This window comes from Anabrus simplex, chromosome 3 (assembly GCF_040414725.1).
Source record: "Anabrus simplex isolate iqAnaSimp1 chromosome 3, ASM4041472v1, whole genome shotgun sequence".
Lineage (NCBI taxonomy): Eukaryota > Metazoa > Arthropoda > Insecta > Orthoptera > Tettigoniidae > Anabrus > Anabrus simplex.
Genome location: NC_090267.1, coordinates 122,969,920 through 122,992,537, shown reverse-complemented (window position 1 = coordinate 122,992,537; position 22,618 = coordinate 122,969,920). Strand labels below are relative to the sequence as shown.

Here is a 22,618-nt window from a genome sequence, read left to right as displayed (position 1 = left end):
AGATCCATTTCCCTGTCACCTGACAGAATAAACAGAGCGTCACAACCGACACACAGGCTTCCTAAACTGCCATAAATCAAAATACTTGCATGCGGTAGCTGAGACTGTGCGATTGCCACTATTCTAGCAGTTAACCTTACTTCCTAAATTCACTTTACATGAAAATCGTAAGAGTAGGCAGTGGGATGTAAATCCAAAAGCATCACCATCATCATCATCATCCGGCCCTATGGCTAAATGGTTAGCGTGCTGGCCTTTGGTCACAGTGGTCCCGGGTTCGATTCCCGACAGGGTAGGGAATTTTAACCATAGTTGGTTAATTCCCCTAGCACGGGGTATGGGTTTATGTGGCGTCTTCATCATCATTTCATTCTCATCACGACGCGCAAGTTGCCTACGGACATCAAATCAGAAAAAGATCTCCACCAGGCCTCTCCAGAGGCCACAAGCCATTATTATTATTATTATTATTATTATTATTATTATTATTATTATTATTATTATTATTATTATTATTATTATTATTATTATCACCGAAACTGATCCATAGGCATAGCTTCGATCGCCAAGTTCATTCCTAATCCAGACAATGCCTGTCTTTCCTACAAAGACGTATTCTTACTACTTCCGTATCTGTTGCTTCCAGCTCTCCATTTCCGTGAAAATAAACACTATTTTCGTCTGAACATCGCATATTATTGTATATTTTATCAGAATCTTATTCCACAATTTGCGAATAACTGCTTCGCAATTCGTGAACTTTCCTTGAAAGAGCAACCAGCCTTAGAAATGATCTCAGTTCCTTAAATTTTCCAAATCTTTCTTCACGGCTGAATTTTGGGCTACAAATAGCATCATGAGGTGAAAGAGGGGGTGTTTCACCCCGGTGGAAAGTGGACTCGCCTGTCCTTTCAAGCAGGAATGATGTACCAATTTGGTTAGAGCGAGATGGGACAGCAGCAATAAAACTCTTGCTGGACAATAGTGGCTGGAAGTGAACGAACGAATAGTCGCTTTAATGGCCTGTTTAAGGGCTCTGACATACTGACTGACAAAATGTCATAGTGATGAACATAAATGTCAGACATAGCCAGTTGATTCTTTTTTTTTTTTTTAGCCGTTCAGTTCCGGTAAAGTTCTCACTTCACACCGATTCCCCATAAAACTAACATATGCTAACAATACTGTGATGGTTACATCAGTAACGTTTTTATTAATGGGCACATGTTTCATGCAGAAACTGTCCAGTGAGTGGCTTCGGCTTTGACATAACAAATCTCCTTTCAGTTACTCGTGTCCTATTCTCAACAGATAGTTGAACTCAAACATGTTTCAAGAACATTAAGTAGAAATAAAATATCGCAGTCGACAGGAAACTAGTAGGAAAAAGTATTTAGGAGGGCAAATCAATTCCAGAGATGATGAAGGAAACTAATGCAGGGAATATTACTATGCAGGATGTAAGAAAAAAAAATCTTAACTCGCAATTTTCACCCAGAGTCAACTAGTGAGGTACTAATACAATACAGTTTTACAACCATAATTTATCAGGTTCGTTCTGCTTCGTTTCAGTTCTATTCTTACTTCCGAATGACCGGGCGAGTTGGCTGTGCGGTTAGAGGCGCGCGGCTGTGAGCTTGCATCCAGGACATAGTGGGTTCGAATCCCACTGTCGGCAGCCCTGAAGATAGTTTTCCGTGGTTTCCCATTTTCACACCAGGCAAATGCTGGGGCTGTACTTTAATTAAGGCCACGGCCGCTTCCTTCCAACTCCTAGGCCTTTCCTATCCCATCGTCGCCATAAGATCTATCTGTGTCGGTGCGACATAAAGCCAATAGCAAAAAAAAAAAAGAAACTTCCGAATGAGAGTATTCTATTTGTGCAAAAACCGACATACTGCTTTTTACAAATCCTTGACGTTTTATAACTACTAGGTATTGAAGAGGTGGATTTTGCAACATGACTGTGATCAAGAACTCGTGAGGACTCTTTTGGAGGCATTTGGACCGCAGGCATCGTTTAACAACGGCAATGCGTTACTTGCTTCGTTTGAAATTTGCTGGAAATTTGTGAGTTAGTGTTGTTTCATATCCTCGTCAAAATTGTCCTAATCTCATTTCTTATGTGTTGTTATTGAGGGACAACATTTCTCGTACACCCTAAGTAGACATATTATATGCTAATTCAGACTTTCCGGATGAATGATGTGCATGGCCGCATTCGCTTCAGGATTCTGGGCTCGATCAGCCACTGGGTCAAGAATGTTAACCTCGTCAGATTAATTCCTCTTACTTGTATAAATACTTGTTTAGTTTAAACACTGCAGGCGCACCGCAAACACCTACAGAAACATGTAATTAGTGAATAAATTTCTACACATACGGCTGGAGTCTTAAATGGCATCAGGCCGTAAAACTAGGCCACCGTTATAATTGTTATCGTTCCAAATTACAGGGGAAAGGACACGTGGAAGGAGAGATAAGGGGAAGGTTCTGATAGAAATTAGTGACAGATTCATTAAATTCGATAGTTCATTAGCCACCTTGAAAATATATTAATGTTACTGATCTTACGTCCCATACTTTTATGGTTTTTGCAGACTCCGTGGTGCCGGAATATTGTCCCACAGGATTTATTTTACGTGACAGTATATCTACCGACTGGAAAATATATGTAAGGAGGGTGTGAAATACTGTAATCTATATATTTAAAAAATTTATGAAAATTAATGTCAGTCAGTCCGGCCATTCTATCCAGTCGATTTCCTTCATTTTTTAAAAAACTGAAAGGTATTTATGTACAGATTTGTCATCTGGTACTATAAATCACTTAACTTCCGCCTTCCTCAAATTATTTGATTTTTCAATTTTTTTGTCTGAAGCAATCATATATTTGGTTCTAATTGCGGTACGGAGCTCATTTTGGCCTAAGAACTCTCAGTGGATCAAGCTCTTTCATTTCAGCTCCTAACTATTCAAAATGGTTGATTCTGAGGAAAGTTAAGAGTGCACATACAATTTGACGTCTCATTTCTTCAACATTTGAAGCAATCATATTTTTCGTTCTAATTGAGGTATGCAGTTCGTTTTGGTATAAAAACACTCAGTGGATCAAGCGCTTTCTTTTGAGGTAAAAGCTACTTAAATTGGTGAATTCTGAGAAAAGTTATAAGTATATTTGTCTCCATGATGAAGATCTTTGAAGGACTTTTTAACAGTTCGGTGCATAGTGTTGTTCCAAGGAACGTTTAATAAAATTTAATACAATTTCTTTTTGTGATGTATTTCAAGTGTTTTGTTGACAAAATATTACATTCTATTACCACAGCAGTTCATGCGCTTTATTTCATTAACTCAAAACTTTGAAAATACATCCGTGAGGATAGTAACGAACAACACCATACTTTGTATATTGCGGGCGGAGCCATCGGGAAACTGCTAGTTCTCATTAAAAACATAGGTGTTGTGAGAACACTTGTTCTCGTTTATGTCACTTGGTCATCACTTTGTCGTAAAGACAGAAAAAAAAGGAATTCGTTTGCCATCATTATTCTCGTCCGGCTCCTTGGCTGAATGGCCAGCGTAGTGGTCTTTGGCTCGAAGGGCCCGGGTTCAATTCCCGGCTAACAGGATGATTTGAATCTGAAATGGTTAATTTCCTTGTATCCGGAACTGGATGCTTGTGCCCAACATCCTTGCAATCGTACAATAGACGCAATACTGCCTTCCACCACAATAATACGCAGTTTCCTATACACTGTAGATACCACCCACCTTCATCGGAGGGGCTACGTAAGGCCAGCCATACGAAATCGTAGTCGTTATTCTCGTAAGAACATCTACTTTCATGTTTCGGAATTTCTCATTTAGCTGATTGGTATTGCCAAGATCTCCCAAGAAAGAGAGAACAATAAGTTATTTACTTCATACTGAAGTAAATGATCTGATGCCATGTTTACATTTATTAAGGTTTATGAAGATTCACTGTTGTTGAAGGTCAAAAATTCACACCTCTATACGTTTTACAGCTTATAAATCTCATGTTTATTCCGTATTGGCTCAGCACAACTAAGGTTAAGTTATGAGTAGGTTCCCACCTTCCAATACTTATCAATTTCTATATAATAGGCTTATTAATTACATAATATAAACCATATAATCTCTAGTACATGTTTCGTTCCGATTATGGAACATCTTCAGCTAAAATTTGATAAAATGGCAAGACAATTAAAATACATTGATGTTATGATGATACAAAAGCTAAAAGATATGATAAAATGGCTCGAAGATTAAAACATATGATAATGATGATGAGATAAAGTTCATTCATGTTGGTTAAAAATTCAACAAGTCAGTGTTCAAATGACGAATTAAAAACGGCGATAAGGTTCTTCATGTTGGAGACGTGTACATTCAAGATCAACAAAATGTACACGTCTCCAACATGAAGAACCTTATCGCCGTTTTTAATTCGTCATTTGAACACTGACTTGTTGAATTTTTAACCAACATGAATGAACTTTATCTCATCATCATTATCATATGTTTTAATCTTCGAGCCATTTTATCATATCTTTTAGCTTTTGTATCATCATAACATCAATGTATTTTAATTGTCTTGCCATTTTATCAAATTTTAGCTGAAGATGTTCCATAATCGGAACGAAACATGTACTAGAGATTATATGGTTTATATTATGTAATTAATAAGCCTATTATATAGAAATTGATAAGTATTGGAAGGTGGGAACCTACTCATAACTTAACCTTAGTCTATACGTTTTTCCACTTCATTAATTAAGTGATGCTGAATTTAACAGTCAAGTGGAGGACTACCACAAGCATGCTGTCAATCGGATACTAATTGTTTGGAGTCCCTAGGTGTTAGCATCAAATGTAATCACAATGAAGAACTTCAATAAGTCTGATAGCTTTAAATATTTGTAATTTTTTATTCACGCCCTGTGTTCATCAGGTTGTAAATGATTATAAGTTATAATTATCGAAGCGAAAAATGTATTATTATCATCAGGTTATACAGGGCATTAATTACTTGCAGTTTTTTTATAAATTATAGAGAAAATTTCATATTTAACATAATATTACATGAGAGGCACGGTTATATCTTCTGTGACAGGACACTTGCAGGAACATGAGACGATAATTTAAATCAAAATATATTTCGTAAGGCACAGGACACGAGCAAATATATTTTATTGAATAACGTCAACACCCTTCTTATAATTTAATATTCTATTACACATGTTCGGACTTCTGTCTTCCTGAGCATTCAAAATATGCATTAATGGAACCTGGACAAGATTTTTGTGTTAAACTTGTCCTATGGGTGTGGTTTGTATTTCATGTAAAACTGGAGGTCCCGTGGCTATGGTCTCAATATTATTAGTTTCGTATAACTGTAAACTTGGTTCATGTCTAGTCTTTTGGTTCATGCAGTATAAAACGAGTACGAATAAAATTATAAGCCATCTCTAGTATTTCGGGGCGTAACGATACGATTTGAAACATTTTATTTCCTTCTTCTTCTTTTTCTTAGTATTTATCCCGCTTAATTGCAGGGTCTTCTTTTATGCACTTTATTTTCCACTTGATGTTTTCTTGTGAAAATTTTCTGTCTTGCTAGTGGCTTTACGTCGCACTGACACAGATAGGTCTTATGGCGATGATGGGATAGGAAAGGCCTAGTAGTTGGAAGGAAACGGCCGTAGCCTTAATTAAAGTACAGCCCCAGCATTTGCCTGGTGTGAAAGTAGGAAACCACGGGAAACCATCTTCAGGGCTGCCGACAGTGAGATTCGAACCCACTGTCTCCCGGATGCAAGCTCACAGCCGCGCTCCTCTAACCCCATGGCCAACTCGCCCAGTTTGTGCAGTTTTTCTTATTTTTCTATTTGCTTTATGTCGCACCGACACAGATAGGTCTTATGGCGACGATGGAACAGGAAAGGCCTAGGAATGGGAAGGAAACGGCCGTGGAGTTAATTAAGGTACAGCCCCAGCATTTGCCTGGTGTGAAAATGGGAAACCACAGAAAACCATCTTCAGGGCTGCCGACAGTGGGATTCGAACCCACTATCTCCCGGATGCAAGCTCAAAGCTGTGCGCTCATAACCGCACGGCCAACTGGCCCGGTTTTGTGCATCTCCAGGAGAGATTTTCACCATATGCATGTCCTCCGGCAGAGTGTTGTGCCTGCGCTTCTTTGGTCGCCCTCGTGGTCTGCAGCCCTCAGAAGTTGAGTGTAATGCCTTTCTCGCGAATGAAGAACCATTTCTGCGTAGCACCAGGCCATACCATCGCAAACGATTCTCTCGCATTTTCTCAGAGAGTGAGGCCACACCAAATACCATCCGAACATCATCATTTCTGACAAATACCATCCGAACATCATCATTTCTGATGTAATCTAGTCTGGTGAGTCCCATTGGCCAGCAAAGCATCTTCTTCCCCATGACATACTGCTGTTGTTACCGTCTCCTTGTAACTGGCAAACACTTGGTTTCATACAGTGCCACTAGTCTAATGATGGCTCTGTAGATTTTGGATTTCAGATACATTGGCACCCTCCGATCAAAACGGACTCCTGTGACTTGGCGCCACTTCATCCAGGTAGCGTTGATTCTGCTTCGAACATCTGGGAACGTGTCACCATCCGATCGGATAAGTGATACCAGATATTTAAATTGAGATATTTTCTGGATATCATCGCCATCGATGTTAATTGACCCATTAATTTGTATCCCACCCTCTAGGTACTCACTCTCCTCGACGTTAAGTTGCAGGCCATATCTGTCCAAGGAGATTTTCCAACATTGGACTAGTTGTTGCAAATCTTAGCGGGATTCACAGGTGACCATAACATCATCAATATAGAGGAGAGTCATAGGGTGTGGTGTTAACACTTTTGTGCTGATTGGGTCGAGACAGAGGATGAACAGAAGTGGAGATAGAGGCGATCCCTGATGAACGCCAACTTGAATGTGAAATGGTGCAGAGATTCCAGCAGCACATCGGACAGATCTGGTGGCATTCCGACGCAGAAGCTGGATCCATCGAATATATACTTCTGGCACAACATGCAGCCTGAGTGCATACCAAATAAGATCACGGAGCAACCTGTCAATGGCCTTTTCGAGATCCAAGACAGTGATGTGCAGCGGTTTCTTATTTGTATTGTGACCTTCTATCAAAAGATGTATGGCATGTATAGCGTCGATCGTTCCCGTTCTTTACACAAAGCCACAGTGGTTTGGGGCAATGTGGACTATGTCACGCTCGAAGGTCTTCATTGTATGACAAAAAGCAGACGAACTTGTCGATAGTTGGAGCAGTCTCTTGATATCTCCTATCCCTTTCCAGATGGGAATCGTAACACTGGCAATACAACTAGAAGGGGCACATTCTTCATCAATAATCTTGTTGAATAGGTCCGCCTGGAACGTAGCCGCTTGTGGTCCAAGCATATTCCACACCTCTGGTGGAAGGTTATCCGGTCCAGTTCGCCATCCCGTTTTTCATTTTCTTAATGGCGTTCCCTACTTCAGCAACCGTGATGGGTGGAGCTGAACCATGCACAGAATCTACTGTTGGTATTGGCGCGTGTAGGAATTCGTCACTGGAGATTTTTTCGAAAGGTTTCTTCCATCGGTGAAGGATCTCAATGGGTCTTTGTAGTAGTTTCTGGTGTTCATTCTTTATGGCCATGCCATGTCCAATATCTTCTGTGTAACGGTGGAGTTTTTCACTAGTTGGTAAATATATTTTGCTCCCTCTTGGGTGTTGAGTTTATCATGCATGCCTCTATAACGTTCTTCTTTAACTTTTGCCACTTTCTGTTTTGCTAGTGACCTTAGTCGTCTGTATTTTGCCGGGCCTTATAGGCTAATTTATTTGCTTTAATGACCTCTTGCACATGTTCTCCCCGCCATCAAACCGCCTTGTTGATGAAACGACATCCAGGTTTTCTTTACCCAAAATGGTCGTGGCACAAATCATTATGTGTTCGGTGATTGTTATCGAGGCCTCGTTGTACAACTAAGGACCGAGTGAGGTGTTCATCTGCGTGTAATTCTGAATTATTTTTCACCACTCAGGCGTAGACTTCCGGGTTTTTCTACAGAAAGCAAGGCACATTCTAAAACTGAGGAGGAGCAGATGATGCTGTGGTGCAATATTATCAGATGGAATAAAGTTACTGTCAATGACTGACTTCAAGTCACGCCTTCGTACTAACCAGTAATAAATCCGTGTACTTTTTCCACTACTGCTAAAAGTAACCAATCAGTCACTACTGATCTGCATTTAGGGCAGTCGCCTAGGTGGCAGATTCCCTACCTGCTGTTTTCCTATTCTTTTCTTAAATGATTGAGGTGCGATGGACGTTTTATAAAATTAAAAAAAAGTGTTCGTAACCGCCAAGTCAAATGCCGCAGAACAATCCAAGATTCTGTTCCCATCCTCATTTCTCTCTCCAAGGCCATGACCTCTATGTATTCTATCTTATTCATTCCTACTTTTCACGAAATGTCCATTTAAGTCACCACTAGTGATGAGGAGCTTGTTTTCCTCAAGAGATTATAGGTGAGTTTCAAAGGTGATCTAGAATTCACCCTCTTCGTCGTCAGCACATTCAGTTTGTGGGGCATAGCAGGAAAGTACGCGCAACAATTTCGTGCCAGTACTAATCGTAATGAACAACAGTCGGTCGGACAAACAGCTAACGTCAATGACATGATCTCGGTTGCTAAGGCTGACAGCAATAGCTACACCATAACGGTTAGGTGTTTTCCCGTGGTAAATATTTGATTATTTACTTTGTTTAATATTTATATAACATTTGCCTTAGAATATACACGGATATTTATGTTACGTAATAAATTATAAATTGAAATACAAGTGGAAGACCTGACTTTAAAATCAAACTTACTAGGATAATCTGAGTTAAAACCGATAATTTTTCACGTACGATTATTATTATTATTATTATTCCGGACTGAGTACCTCAGACGGTTGAGACGCTAGCCTTCTGATCCCTAATCTGCAGGTTCGATCCTGGCTCAGTCCAAAGGTATTTGAAGGTGCTGAAATACGTTAGCCTCGTGTCGGTAGATTTACTGGCACGTAAAAGAACTCCTGCGGAAGTACATTCCGTCGCCCCGTTGTCTCCGAAAACCGTGAAAGTAGTTAGTGAGACGTAAAGCCGGTATTATTATTATGAAATTCCAAAGCATTGCACTGCGTGGGTAACAGCTAGTACATATGCGATACCCTGAGAGCCAGACAGTCGCTACGGTCGCTTCCTTCCGAGCGTGGCATAAGACCTATCTGTGTCAGTGCAACGTAAAGCAAACAGAAAAAAAAAAATTAAGGGTAACACATTTCTGCAGAAAAACTTGCAGGACCTCATAAGGTAGAAATATAGAGAATTACTCTCAACCACCTATTGAACAGACTAACAGAGAGTTTAATTTTTTAAGATACAGTTTAGTAGCATGTCGTATTCGCGGCGAGTGATTAACATAGGGCCTGAGTCAATAGTGGCATGATAATACCGGCCTGTAAACTCGGTTCCATGTTCGTAGTGACTATCTCAATATTCCTGACAGGAATGACCTTTTGGTAATATTTTTTATTTATTTATTTATTTATTTATTTATTTATTTATTTATTTATTTATTTATTTATTTATTTATTTATTTATACTTCACACGTTACGGACTTACGGATATCCTGATTATCATTATCTAGCTGCAGCGTCATACAGGTGTGGAAATTTGTAATGAACTGAATTTGAAAGTATCATACACTTGACTCCTGAAGAAAAAAAATAATAAATAAATAAATAAATAAATAAATAAATAAATACTATTAATAATAATAATAATAATAATAATAATAATAATAATAATAATAATAATGAAGCCCAACTAGTGGTCATGATCATTAATACATCCAGTCTATTGGTTTGTCACTCTGGTTAGCCGGTACGACTCCCCTTTGTCGAAAAAAGGTTTCACTATAAGCATGAAGGCTAGCGCGGTACGAGAGGTGGGGGTATACAATTTATAATCACTAGATTGTGTGCCAAAAGCCTGGATTCAATCCCAAATCTCTCAGCAGTGTTCATATGGAATGAGCGCATATGACGCTGTTGATTGTGATTCGTCCGTTGGATGGATACGTCAAACCCGTTGGTGTTATTTGACTAGAGTAGGCTATGTGCCGGCACCGGGTTTCACCTCCTCCCTTCCTACTATCGGGAAAAAATGAAATGGCGTATCGCTTTTAGTGTCGGGAGTGTCCGAGGACGTGTTCGGCTCGCCAGGTGCAAGTCTTTTGATTTGTCTGCCGTAGGCGACCTGCGCGTCGTGATGAGGATGAAGTGATGATGAAGACAACACATACACCCAACCCCCGTGCCATCAAAATTAACCAATTATGGTTAAAATTCCCAAACTTACCGGGAATTGAACCCGGGGCCCCTGTGACCAAAAGTCAGCACGCTAACCATTTAGCCATGGAGCTGGACCTACTATCGATTATCACGTCATTCAGTTCATCTCACTAACTCCTACGATTAGGTTGACGCCAGGAGGGACATCCGGTCGCCTGAAATAACCACAGAAATGTTATATTAGTCCGCCTCTGTGGTGTTGTGGTTAGTGTTATTAGCTGCCACCCCCGGAGGCCCGGGTTCGATTCTCACCTCCAGCACGAAATTTGAAAAGTGGTACGAGGGCTGGAACGGGTTCCACTCAGCCTCGGGAGGTTAACTCAGTAGAGGGGTTTCGATTCCCACCTCAATCATTCTCGAAGTTTTCCATGTTTTCCCGCTTCTCCAGGCAAATGCCGGGAAGGTAACTAAATACCAGGGGCGCTTCCTTTCCTCTTCATTGTCTACCCCTTCCAATTTTCCCATCCCCCCCCCCCACCACCACCAAGAAGGCCACTGTTCAGCATAACAGGCGAGGCCACTTGAGCGAGGTATTGGTCCCCCTCCCCAGTGTGTCCTTAACCCAAAATGCCATGCTCCAGGACACTACCCTTGATACAGTGGTCCTGTCGCTGAGTCTGAGGGGAAACAAACGACCGTGGAGTGTACACAGATTAAGAAAAGAATATTATATTAAAAACTGTGATAAGATAATCGGGGATATTAATGTTGTGAGTATTTTATTATTTATTAATTATCTTCCATCATCGTTATTCATCTTAAAACGTGTTACATTTTGTTCCCATTTAACAATATAAATTTATACAAATTAACTGAAGGCTCCAGAAACAAAAATATAACATGGAATTACCTCCACCATTGAAAGGAATCGTACAAATAAATCTGAATTATCACACCAGCTGCTATAATAGTACTACTATTTATTTTCATTGCTACTACCCCACTACTGCAGGGATCCGATAGCGGAATTCAGTTGCGCATTACTAATGACTAGTTTTCATTTACGGCCTTGCAAATCGAAATCATATTGTCATTTCGATACGTCGGGCTGGATAAACATTCCATGCATTTGTCGTTTGGTAAACATCAATGTGGCATCATTGTCATGTTATACAATTGTGCTCATTTTTTATTGAGCATATATACATATTGATTATACACGAATGACCAATGTAACCACCATCCATCTTGTACGTTAAACCCAAAAAGTCGTACTTTGTTGCAGTCGCAACTGAACTAACATCGCAAAGGCCTTTGTATGTGTAATGGTCACCAATTCAAGCAGTTTATGATATCAATTTATGGTACTAATGAATCACTGAACTCTGCACACTATCTCACAAGGGAAAACTGCAACTTTCCTTTTTATTTTTTGAAACTTAATAGTACGCGACTAGAGGTAAAAGTCACATCCAAGATTTTTTTTCAGAACTCTCTCCATCTCGAGTTATTGAATTGAAACCATGAATTCCTTCCAAGACTAGGCAACCTCAAAGCGCCTAATGGAAAAATGGAAAATTATTTTTACAGCGCACTTCCTATCAGGATATACAGTACATCTTATCTGAACAAAATAGTAGCAATTATGAATTTAGCTGTGATAAGAGTTACGTTTGTCTGCCATTTTACCGAAAGGGACTTTGAGGTTGCCTGATTATTGCAAGGAGTTCGAAGTTTTCCTTTCAATCATTCCTCAAAGAGCTCCAAAGAGACTGTTTCACGGATGTTAATTTTGTGAAGTTTTATAAAAATCAGAAGTGGAAAACTCGCGGGGTTTCCTTATCAGTAGGTTAATCGTTATCTTTATCTTCCTAAAGAGGGCGAGTTTGATCCTGGTTAGAAGTCCCGTGTCCTCCCATTAGTTCCGATTCCCGCCAGTTCCGAATTCTTCCGCAAATTGGCTATCTGCCAATTACACTACTTGAGCGAGTCCCGTCAGTTCCGAACACTAACTGAGCAAGTTTCAGCTTAGTTTTCTACAGCAAAATTGTATTAATGTGTTTATTACTGAAACAAATAAGGTCCATTGTTAGCGCCAGCCGGGAGTGCGTGCCCGCTTTAATAAATTGGCTCCTCTAACAGAGGAGGGGGGGGGGGGGGGCGAACGCTATGGACCGGTAGCTCCCATAAGCAATTTTTCGCCTTGTCACTATCTGTATCAGCATCCCGCTTCACCTTAGAACTGTTTTTTTTTAAATCTTATTTACAAGTCACTTTGTAATCAGCACGTAGCTTCGTCAAATTGATCTTTTAACAGAATTATTTTTCTCTTTATACTCTAATCAATATATACAGCAGAAGAAACATTTCTTAAAAATACTGTTAAATCGCCGGTCTCTTCAAACTGTTGAGTTGCTCTTTGGATTCTGTCATCCATTGCAACATATTTTCTTTTCCATTTTGTGGCTTGCAAATTAAACTCTGCCCGCATAATTCTTTCGTCTGAATTTTGAGACTACTTCAAACACAACACCAAGTCTTTACACGGAGATGTGGTTTTCCGCATTTCAAATTCATCTTATGGTTCCAACCCTGTACAGAGTTATTTGTTCTATGCCTCTTCCCACGGCAATTCCACATTTCAATCGGAATATGCACGTTTTTAAGCCATTGCTCGACAAAGTAATCAAAAACCTCGATTAACTTTTCATTGTCCAGGAGCGTGCTATGAATGTGTAGCCAACCGTCTTCTACTTTTTCTGGTTTGAGGAATACCAGTGCAGCACACTGCCTGATGGTGTTTCTGGCTAGTTTTATACATATCCGAAAGCCGAATTTCTTGCACGTTTCTCCAAAGTGAAAAAAACAACCTTGCACTTGGACTCTTGGAAGTACTTCTTCTATCGCTTTGACAGCTCCAACCTCAAAATCCATGTTTAATATTTCAGGTGACCATTCGGGTATTACGTCAAGTATTTTTTTAGAGGCGAACATAAGTGGCTTTGTTCTTGTTTGGAAGCAGTGCGAAAACAGCAGGCGTTACATTTATCTCCTCTTTGTTGCTTCCCAAGTCTACATGAATGGTGTACAGTTGCCAGAACCGCTTACTGACACTCTTAAATGTCCCGTCCATTAAGAAGCGTTCTCCTTTTTAATATTTCTTTGCCTCTAGGGCTCGCAAATATCAATAATCTGTCGCCTTCACAGACGTCAGCCAATAAGAAGATTGTGCCATCGGGCGTACTTAGAGTTTCTTCAGCTAAATCGACTTCATCTCGATGTATTGGTTCTTTCTATACTCCTTGTGCTTTACTCCACTGTCTCTTCAATGAACTCTTTAAACTTTGGAACGGAGGCATTCGAGTCACTAACTCGTATCCTGTCTGATGCAAGTGTCGGAATTCTTCGTCGTATATCTGAAGAAAAATACATGGCGTTGGAATGGTTCATTTTACCGTTTGTAATTTTGTAATTCATTATTAAAATATTGTAAAATTACAATAATTGTTAAATAAGTAAGCATATCACATGAATCATATTAGATCCCTAAGCATGATAATATCATTCCTAAACATATTAGTTGAAGATAAATATTATATTATTTAATCATTCATGTTTTAAACTTAGCCTTATATGTAATATAATAATTTAAAGTGGCCCAAAAGTCCTACAACCCTGTGTTCATTTTCTGTATTTGATTAATAAAATAGCTTGTAAAAATTAAATAAATAGAAGCCATAAAAAAGTAATATGAATCATGCTTACCTGTGAGAATGAAGTGTTATTCTCCTAGCAAGCTCTTTTCCTGGCCATGGAGGCTGCTTTGAACACTTCAACGCTGGCCATATCAGGAACAAAATAATGGTCCACTTCTTTAATCATTTCCCGATTTTTAAAAATCACATTTCCGGCACATGGTTTTGCAGCACAAATCCACACTTCGCTTGATTTGTTATCGCGTTTCTTATAAAAACGGTAACCATTAAATATCAAAATTTGGTTTCCTTTAATGCTAGTTTTGAACTCCATGTTTATCTGCTCCACTCAAAGACACAAACACAAATGACTTGAAAATAGCCCTTCTGGTGGTAAGGCCATTAACTCTTCAAGGTCACGTCTTACTGTTATTAGTTGATCAAACCTCAGAACTGACAGTTGGGTTTTCCAGACATTCGGAAATAGTGGGACTCATTAGCTTATTTACTCTGCCATGAATGCGTGGTAGGAACTCATGGGACGTTTTTCCTGCCCAATTTGTTTTCGAAACTCACGGGAATGGAACTCGTGGGACGGAACCAGAAGTCCATGGAATTTTTGGGAGTTTAAACTTGGCAGATTTTAGTCGTTGAATTACATCACCTTAAGGAACTCTTGTAAGAAACAATTTTCTGACCCATGCCAGACTCAATGACTACCAGATGATTTTCATCTGTTTGCAAAGGTGAATTTTATTTATTCCACTCATTTTCACAAACCTAAAGTTTAGTTCATTATAGGAAGTGCCATGTCGGTTATATTTGAATATAATTTCAGTAAAGGAATCGAATTAATATTAGTTTCTGCCTGCAAGGCATTCTTTTCCAAGCAAATTTTATATCTACGATTTGAAATACGATCACTCATGAGCAATTAATTGTAACAAATATTTCCTACAACACCAAGCTAAATGTTCTTTCTCTTGTGTTGAGTTTCCTCTCCTTTCTCATACCAAGCTTTCTCTTCTTCTTTCAGGTGACAGGAATCGTGGGAAGAGCAGATGTTCTGGCCTGCGTATTTTTCCTGCTGTCATTCCTGGCCTATCATGGGTGAGTTCTTGGTGAATCTATTCTTACGTACAATGGAAGTGTAACTACAAATACGAATTCATACAGAATTATGCCTATACTTTTTATGTTGAACACTCAGTACAATTTATTCCTGAAAACGAATACCGATGACAAAATAGTTGCTTTTAATCAAGGAGCATGTTGGACGCCAAGGACGTGTATTAAAAATGTATCCTGAGATACCGGCAACTTAATTTTAGATAATTCAAATATTTCATCATTATCAAAGCAGTTATTGTTTCCTACGAAGAAGCAAGGGTAAGGCTAAGATTATGGGGCTAATTGCCTCGTTCTACTCTATATAATTCCAGAAGAATGTCATGTGTAGCAGAATGTGTTCCTGGTGAGTTTATTTCGTGTTGCAGTTTCATGGAAGAACGTAATGATGTAGTAATTCAAGATGCATACGGCAGAGAAATCGCACGAAAGACCTTAAACATCAGTTTATATGCCATGAGCCTAGAAGAAAACGCACATCATATCACTATGGACCGGCTTAGTGGATCAGACGGTAGAAGCGCTGACCTTCAAAACCCGAATGTACGGATTCGATTCTGGCTCATTCCGGTGGTATTTGAAGATGCTCAGTTATGTTAGCTTTTTGTTGGCAGATTTAAGGACACGTAAAGGAATACCTGCGGGACAATATTTCGGCACCTCGGCGTCTCCGAAAACTGAAAAACCATAATGTTTAGTGGGATGTAAAACCAATATTATTATTATTATTATTATTATTATTATTATTATTATTATTATTATTATTATTATTATATTCTCATTGAGCTGCAGGCGTGATGGGTCTTAACCTGTCAAATGACTAATGCCCAGTCGGAAGGCCTGCAGATTGTGAGGTGATGCGTGGTCAGTGCGTCAAATCCTCTTGGCCGTTATTCTTGGCATTCTAGACCGGGGACGCTGTTTGAACGTCATATAGCTTCTCAGTTGTTATCATGTAGGCTGAGTTGACTTTGAATCAGCCCTCAGGTAAAAATTTCCGACCTGTCCGGAAATCGAACCCGGGGATTTCTGGTAAGAGACGTGCTTACTACTTCCACACCGAGGGGCCCGCACGCAGGACATTGGACTTATCATCATGGAATAGAATATAAAATAAAATAAAATTGCAAACTTCAATCCTTTAATTATCTATTAATCATATTATATTATTTAAAGTCTTCATGCTGTGGAGAAAACTTAAGTTCTATTTCTTTTTTGCTAGTGGTTTAAAGTCGCACTACCTCAGTTAGACTTTCGAGACGATGGAATAGCACGCAGTTATAACTGGGAAGGAAGCAGCTGCAACCTTAATAAAAGCACAGCACCAGAATTTTCCTGATGTTAACATGGGAAGCGTGTAAAACTCTCTTCAGGGCTGTCCATGATAGGGTTCGAACCCACAATCTCATGAATTCAAGCTTACTGCTAGGTGGCTTATACCTTGGAGGCAACTCGCTAGATTCGCAAAGTTTTTATAAACGTTGAACTGACATGTTCTCCTATAGTGGTGATAATTCCCGTTCGTTTGGAGCAAGATGGTACAATATCTGCAATGCGGAGCTGTGACGAAATCACACATTAATTACAACTTCAATACTGTATATAAGAAATTCCGGGTGAATCACCTAGCCCTACTACCTACTACTACAAGATGTGCAGTTGATGTTGTTCCCACGCATGGAATAAAGATAAGGGCTCATAAATATAACCCATGAAAAAATGACCAACAAAATAAACAGACCACGGAGTTTATTCTAAAAATAAAACTATATCTGCTGATAATACATATATAAAAGTATACAAGGTTCGCATTACAATGGCTTATTTTGCACGATCTTAATTAAAATATTAATTAAAATATTTAATTAAATGTCTTCATATGATCCTTTCAGCTTTATCATCTATGATCTGAGATGTTTAGTGTATGCCTGCCTACACTTATCTTTATTAGTTTTGTTTAAAATGTTTACAATTTTCTTGAACGTTTAACAACGAGCAAATTGAACACCTCGAAAACCTTCTTACCAAGCTCATCTCAAAACGTACTCCGTAAAGAATCCTACACATCAATCCGACCAATAGGGTTCGCACGTTGATTGCACGAAGCCTCCATATAAAAACACCACTAGGAGGTCTATGAAGAAGTACGATGTCTTTCCAAAAATGGATCCACTGCTCCGATTGGTTCTCGTCAGCTCTTCCTTTCGACTGAATCTAGTACATGAGTTAAGGTTTCGAACTCGTCCCATCCTCTATAACGGGATGTATTACATCCTTACAGGGCTAGACTAGGAGACCCAACCATAATCATGCGTCTATGTAACCTGACGAACAACCACGGATGAGACTATAACGAAGAGCGGCCCCAATTGCCAACGCAGGCTTCGAACTGCCCTCTTCCTACTTTCTGGGTGAGCCTTGGCTTTAATCGAGCACTATCTGGGGTGGTGACGTTCGGAAAAGAAAGGAGTAAGTAAATAAGGAAAATATTTTAGATGGAGCCTTACCTAATGTGAAAGTAGAATTTTTGTGTTCAACTATTTACTGGATACTGCTTAGCACTATTAGAAATGACAAGAATCGTGTAACAGGGTCACGAATATAAATTTATTACTGAATTGCGACATAAGGACAAACAGCACTATCAAAATAAAGATCAGCAAAACAAAACAGTACGCGAAATAAATTTACTCACCTGAAGGGCGTTCAATGATCTCAACTCATCACATACTTCATCTGGCAATAAAGTATAATCGAAATCCGGCAAGTAAATATCAGCTTATCTTCCCGTCAGAATTGTCCTTTCTTCCGGTCGATCACCATCATATCATTTGAGTAGATGTTGCCTACATAATACCCTATATTCTTAGCACGTAATTAAGCGGTCCGTACGCTACATAATTAACACATGAGGAAAATATTTACATAAAAAATACACAACACTGAGCAAAATTCTCCAGACTCACCGTATACCCTGACACCAGGACAAACAACGATGAACATCGGTTCTGTCTGAACTCAAAGAAATAAGATAATACACTGATCAAAATCATATGTACACATTATATACAAATGGGGGCCATTCTTATAAGAAAAACATGGATATCACTTTCTTCTTGGGTTCAAACCCCACTGTCGGCAGCCCTGAAGATGGTTTTCCGTGGATTCCCATTTCCACACCAGGAAAATGCTGGGGCTGTACATAAATTAAGGCCACGACCGCTTCCTTCACTTTCCTAGGCCTTTCCTATCCCATCGTCGCCATAAGACCTATCTGTGTCGGTGCGACGTAAAGCAAATAGCACTTTCTTCTGCCCCCGGTGAAAGCTTGAGGCAAGCTTGCGAATGCCGGCTCATCTTGGCCGTCATCTGGATTCGAACAAGGTTCCTTTGGTAGAGAGGTGCACATCTGAAAATCTCCAGCTACCCGTTGCCTTGTACTTCAGGACATGGAGGGATATATCTTAACTACCATCTAAATTATCATTTAACAGAAGTGTTCTTAAACCGAACTATTGAAAATAACACAGTGTGAAATCCAGGGGTCCATGGATTTAAACGACAATAACACTGCCCGCTCTCTAAACGGACGGAAGAAAGAATGAAAGAAAAAGTTTCCCCTCTATTGTGTTCGACTAGGTCAGTTGGGCGGTCTCTCTAATTCCCTGGCTGCACGGGCCCTAACCCTTCATAATTACAGCGGCTAGTTCTCCTCCAAGAATACACTTATTATCGCCCCAATTCATTTATTTATCCCATTTATTTCAGATTACCGCGGAGTTCTCAAGGGATACTATTCAATTACTTACTTCTCATATCACGTATCCTAGTTCCTTGGACATAAGCCTGTCACTGACCTTTACAACACATCTCATAATTTCTCTTTACCGGGCGAGTTGGCCATGTGGTTAGCGGCGCGCAGCTGTGAGCTTGCATCCGGGAGATAGTGGGTTCGAACCCCACTGTCGGCTGTCCTAAGGATGGTTTTCCGTGGTTTCCCATTGTGACACCAGGAAAATGCTGGGGTTGTACTTTTATTAAGGTCACGGCAGCTTCCTTCCCACTCCTAGGCCTTTCCTATCCCATCGTCGCCATAAGACTTCAAAATCCACAATGTTTCGCACGAAAAAACAGGATTCAGAATGAGAATCTGATAATAACAGTCAAAAATCAGGGGGAAATTACATAACTTCCATACCATCTTCGACCTAAATAACACAATTTTGTACCGTACCTTTTTCAGTCAGAAATATTCACTCTTCATGTTCATGCCTTAATATTAACGTTCGTGTCAGTTAGGCATGCATTGTCTAAATGACACTTGAACTCCCAGCTGTCTATCTCCCCACCTATGTCATGGCCCCAAAGCATCAAAGACAGGACTTCCGCCAACAACACTGAAGAACTCATCACGTTGACTAAAGAAAGGTGTGCATTCCCCAGGGAGATCGCCAACGTTCTTTGAAGAAGAAGAAGGAAATTATTATTATTAGCCCTAGCAGTGTTGAAAATACACAAATATGAAAAAGAAACTTGTAATAAAAACATGTGTCAAATTTCCTCTCCATAATTATGTCTTTCAATAAAAGCAATTCAAACTGATAATAAATTTATGTCCATTTAAGGAATCGTTTCCGAGAGATATCTGTATGGGATTGAGAGTCGTAAAGTGTAAGGTTCAGTGCATCGAGGAGGATGGAGGAGGAGGATTAACTGATTCTGTGCTAATGAAATTACCACAAATGAAACAATCAATTCCTTGCAGTATGTTGAGCTGATGCTTCTTTGATAAGAAAAACCTCCTATATGTCACCCAGTCATGGTCATCCATCAGTACTTGACATTGCTGCCTGCAAGATCATATTGACCATCCGTACTTTAACGACCCTCTTTATTAATACGTATCTCAGTCATGGCCATCCATCAGTACTTCACATCATAACAACACGTCACACTTCATGGTAACTACGACAATAACAGAGTATACTCATGCGCAATACGCTGTCCGCGTGCCGTTTTTAACCAAGCAGGTCCTCCGAAAGGAAGCATTCTACATTAGTACTATTACTAAAATAAGCAATGATTTATTTATTCATCGTGAAACGTGTACAATTTATTATTACTGTTATTATTAATAATAATAATAATAATAATAATAATAATAATAATAATGTTATTCTTTCTACGTCTCACTAACTACTTTGTTGAGGTTTACGGAGACTCCGAATTGCCAGAATTTTGTCCAGGAGGAGTTCTTTTACGTGCCAGTAAATCTACCGACACGACGCTGACGTATTTGAGCACCTTCAAATACCACCGGACTGAGCCAGGATTGATCCAGTCAAGTTGGGGTCAGAAGGCAAGCGCTCTACCGTCTGAGCCACTCAGCCTGGCAGAACAACATTGTTAATACCAGTTACGTCAAGTCTAGGAAATATTCTTCTGATACACTGCATATTTATAAATTTATGAACTATAAATATTAAAGCTACAAGATTGTTCCTGTCACATGGAAACAGTTGTGTATTCGCTGCATGTGCAAGTTCATGAAATACTGAGTGTTTTGGAACATTGTATAAGCACTATAATTGGCAGGCATTCTGATGTAAGATATATTAGCGTAGAGTGAGATAAGAATGCCGAGGAAAGTCCAGAGGTCATGGTGCTAATATCATATTAACAATACGTGACCATGTGCTCTCGCATTGGACGTACAACGTTCGTATTAAATGAAGCTGAGTTTCAACATCCAGTCCTTAGTATTGTACATGATTATCTAATACTAGTACGTAAGCCTGTCTTTGACAGTCGAAATTACTAAGAAGTAACAGGAATATTTAAATTGACTGTTAATAGATCTGCACTTTCCTTATTACTTATACGTTATTGGAATGGAATCGGAACAGGTTATTATACATGTAGTGTTTTCTTAGAAACAATATCCTGTGTAGTTGTATAAATGAAAGTTGAACTTTAACGTATACAGATATGTTAAAGCTACATACAGCTGTCCATGATTAAAAACTGGAGTGGGGAGATTTATCCAACATTTTTGTCAAGTTTGACCTCGTGACTTATTCATTGTGACAGAGAAGACTAAATTTAGAGGAAGTTGCCTCCTTTTAAGAACGAACGGCACATGGGGATTATCAGGTGCTAAATGCATTCTTGGAATAAAAAATTATTCGTGAAATTTCTGCATGAACGATACTTTTGTCTAACTTCAGTAAAGTCAATCTTGTTCCTGTGTGCAAACCAGTGTTATTAACTTCATTGACATCATAGCGTTCTACGGAGCAAGGGCTAATATACGTCATTTGTTCATCTATCAAACTACACTCAGAACCTGTTGGTTGATGACTTTAGCTTGTTTGTTTCTTGTGCACAACATTGCTACTTTTGAAAAAGTCTACTCTTACTTGGATAAAAAGATGAACGAAATATATCTCGTACAATATTGTTTGAAGTCTAGATTTATGGAATATCGATAATGCAGTTTTTATTTACTTCTCCCTTGCGGTGTTTTAGGAGCTCTTAGTTAAAATATTAAATTCGGGCTATGGTATATAATATTTTAAACTTCAATGGACAACATCTGTTCTCTGACGATGAGGAATAAGGAATGATTGGCAGGCACTGTCAGAAGTCTCCGTCAAGCAAGATCATTTTTATAATACATTTCAGTAGCTGATCTACTGCTGAAAGAGCGTAATTGGGAGCCATACATGCCTCGTCCCATACGTTTAACATAGCCTGTTTTATTTCCTTAGTACCTTCTGATATAATTCTCATGTGAGACGTAGAATTGTGCAAAATTAGAATATTACACTCTTTCTTTTCTCTGACTTAACTTTACTCAGTTCAGTTCTCTCCAAACATATCATTTTCTCTTCAGTGATTTCTCTCCGTAAATGCACAATTTTTCTTAGTTTGTCACTTTTGCCTTTACTTTTTCCGATCTTCCTCGTGGAGTTTTAGTAGGCATAGGGTCAGATCATTTTAAAATTTGCAGATTTAACACAGGAAATTCATATAACTTTTGACTATACCTCATGCCTTAATGTATGTATTGAAGGTGACTTATGTGGCAAAATGGATGGCATTTATTGCACAGCCACGTTAGGTTAAAGATCTACAGAGTGATAAACATTGCGACAGGAATCTGGAACAGCCTAGATATAAAATCCTACTGTTCTGGCAACAATATATTAGTGATTAAACTATTGTAAATATTTATATCGAAGCCATCATGATAAACGGATATTCAGTGCGTGACACCATGATAAACACATCTTCAGTGCGTGACATAATGAGTGTTTTCGACATTTCTGCTAATTATATGTAGGCTATGCGTGCACGTATAACCGGCTAAGCGAAGTCC

The 22,618-nt window shown here is 39.2% G+C and overlaps 1 protein-coding gene across 1 annotated transcript in view; it reads left to right on the top strand.

Annotated features, from left to right (window-relative positions):
* LOC136866683 (protein O-mannosyl-transferase TMTC1) overlaps positions 1-22,618 on the top strand; it is a 1,311,771-nt gene that overhangs the window by 213,635 nt on the left and 1,075,518 nt on the right. The window contains exon 3 of the mRNA XM_068226807.1: positions 15,146-15,219. Coding sequence (XP_068082908.1) covers positions 15,146-15,219 — 74 coding nt within the window. The remainder of the gene's footprint in view (positions 1-15,145; positions 15,220-22,618) is intronic.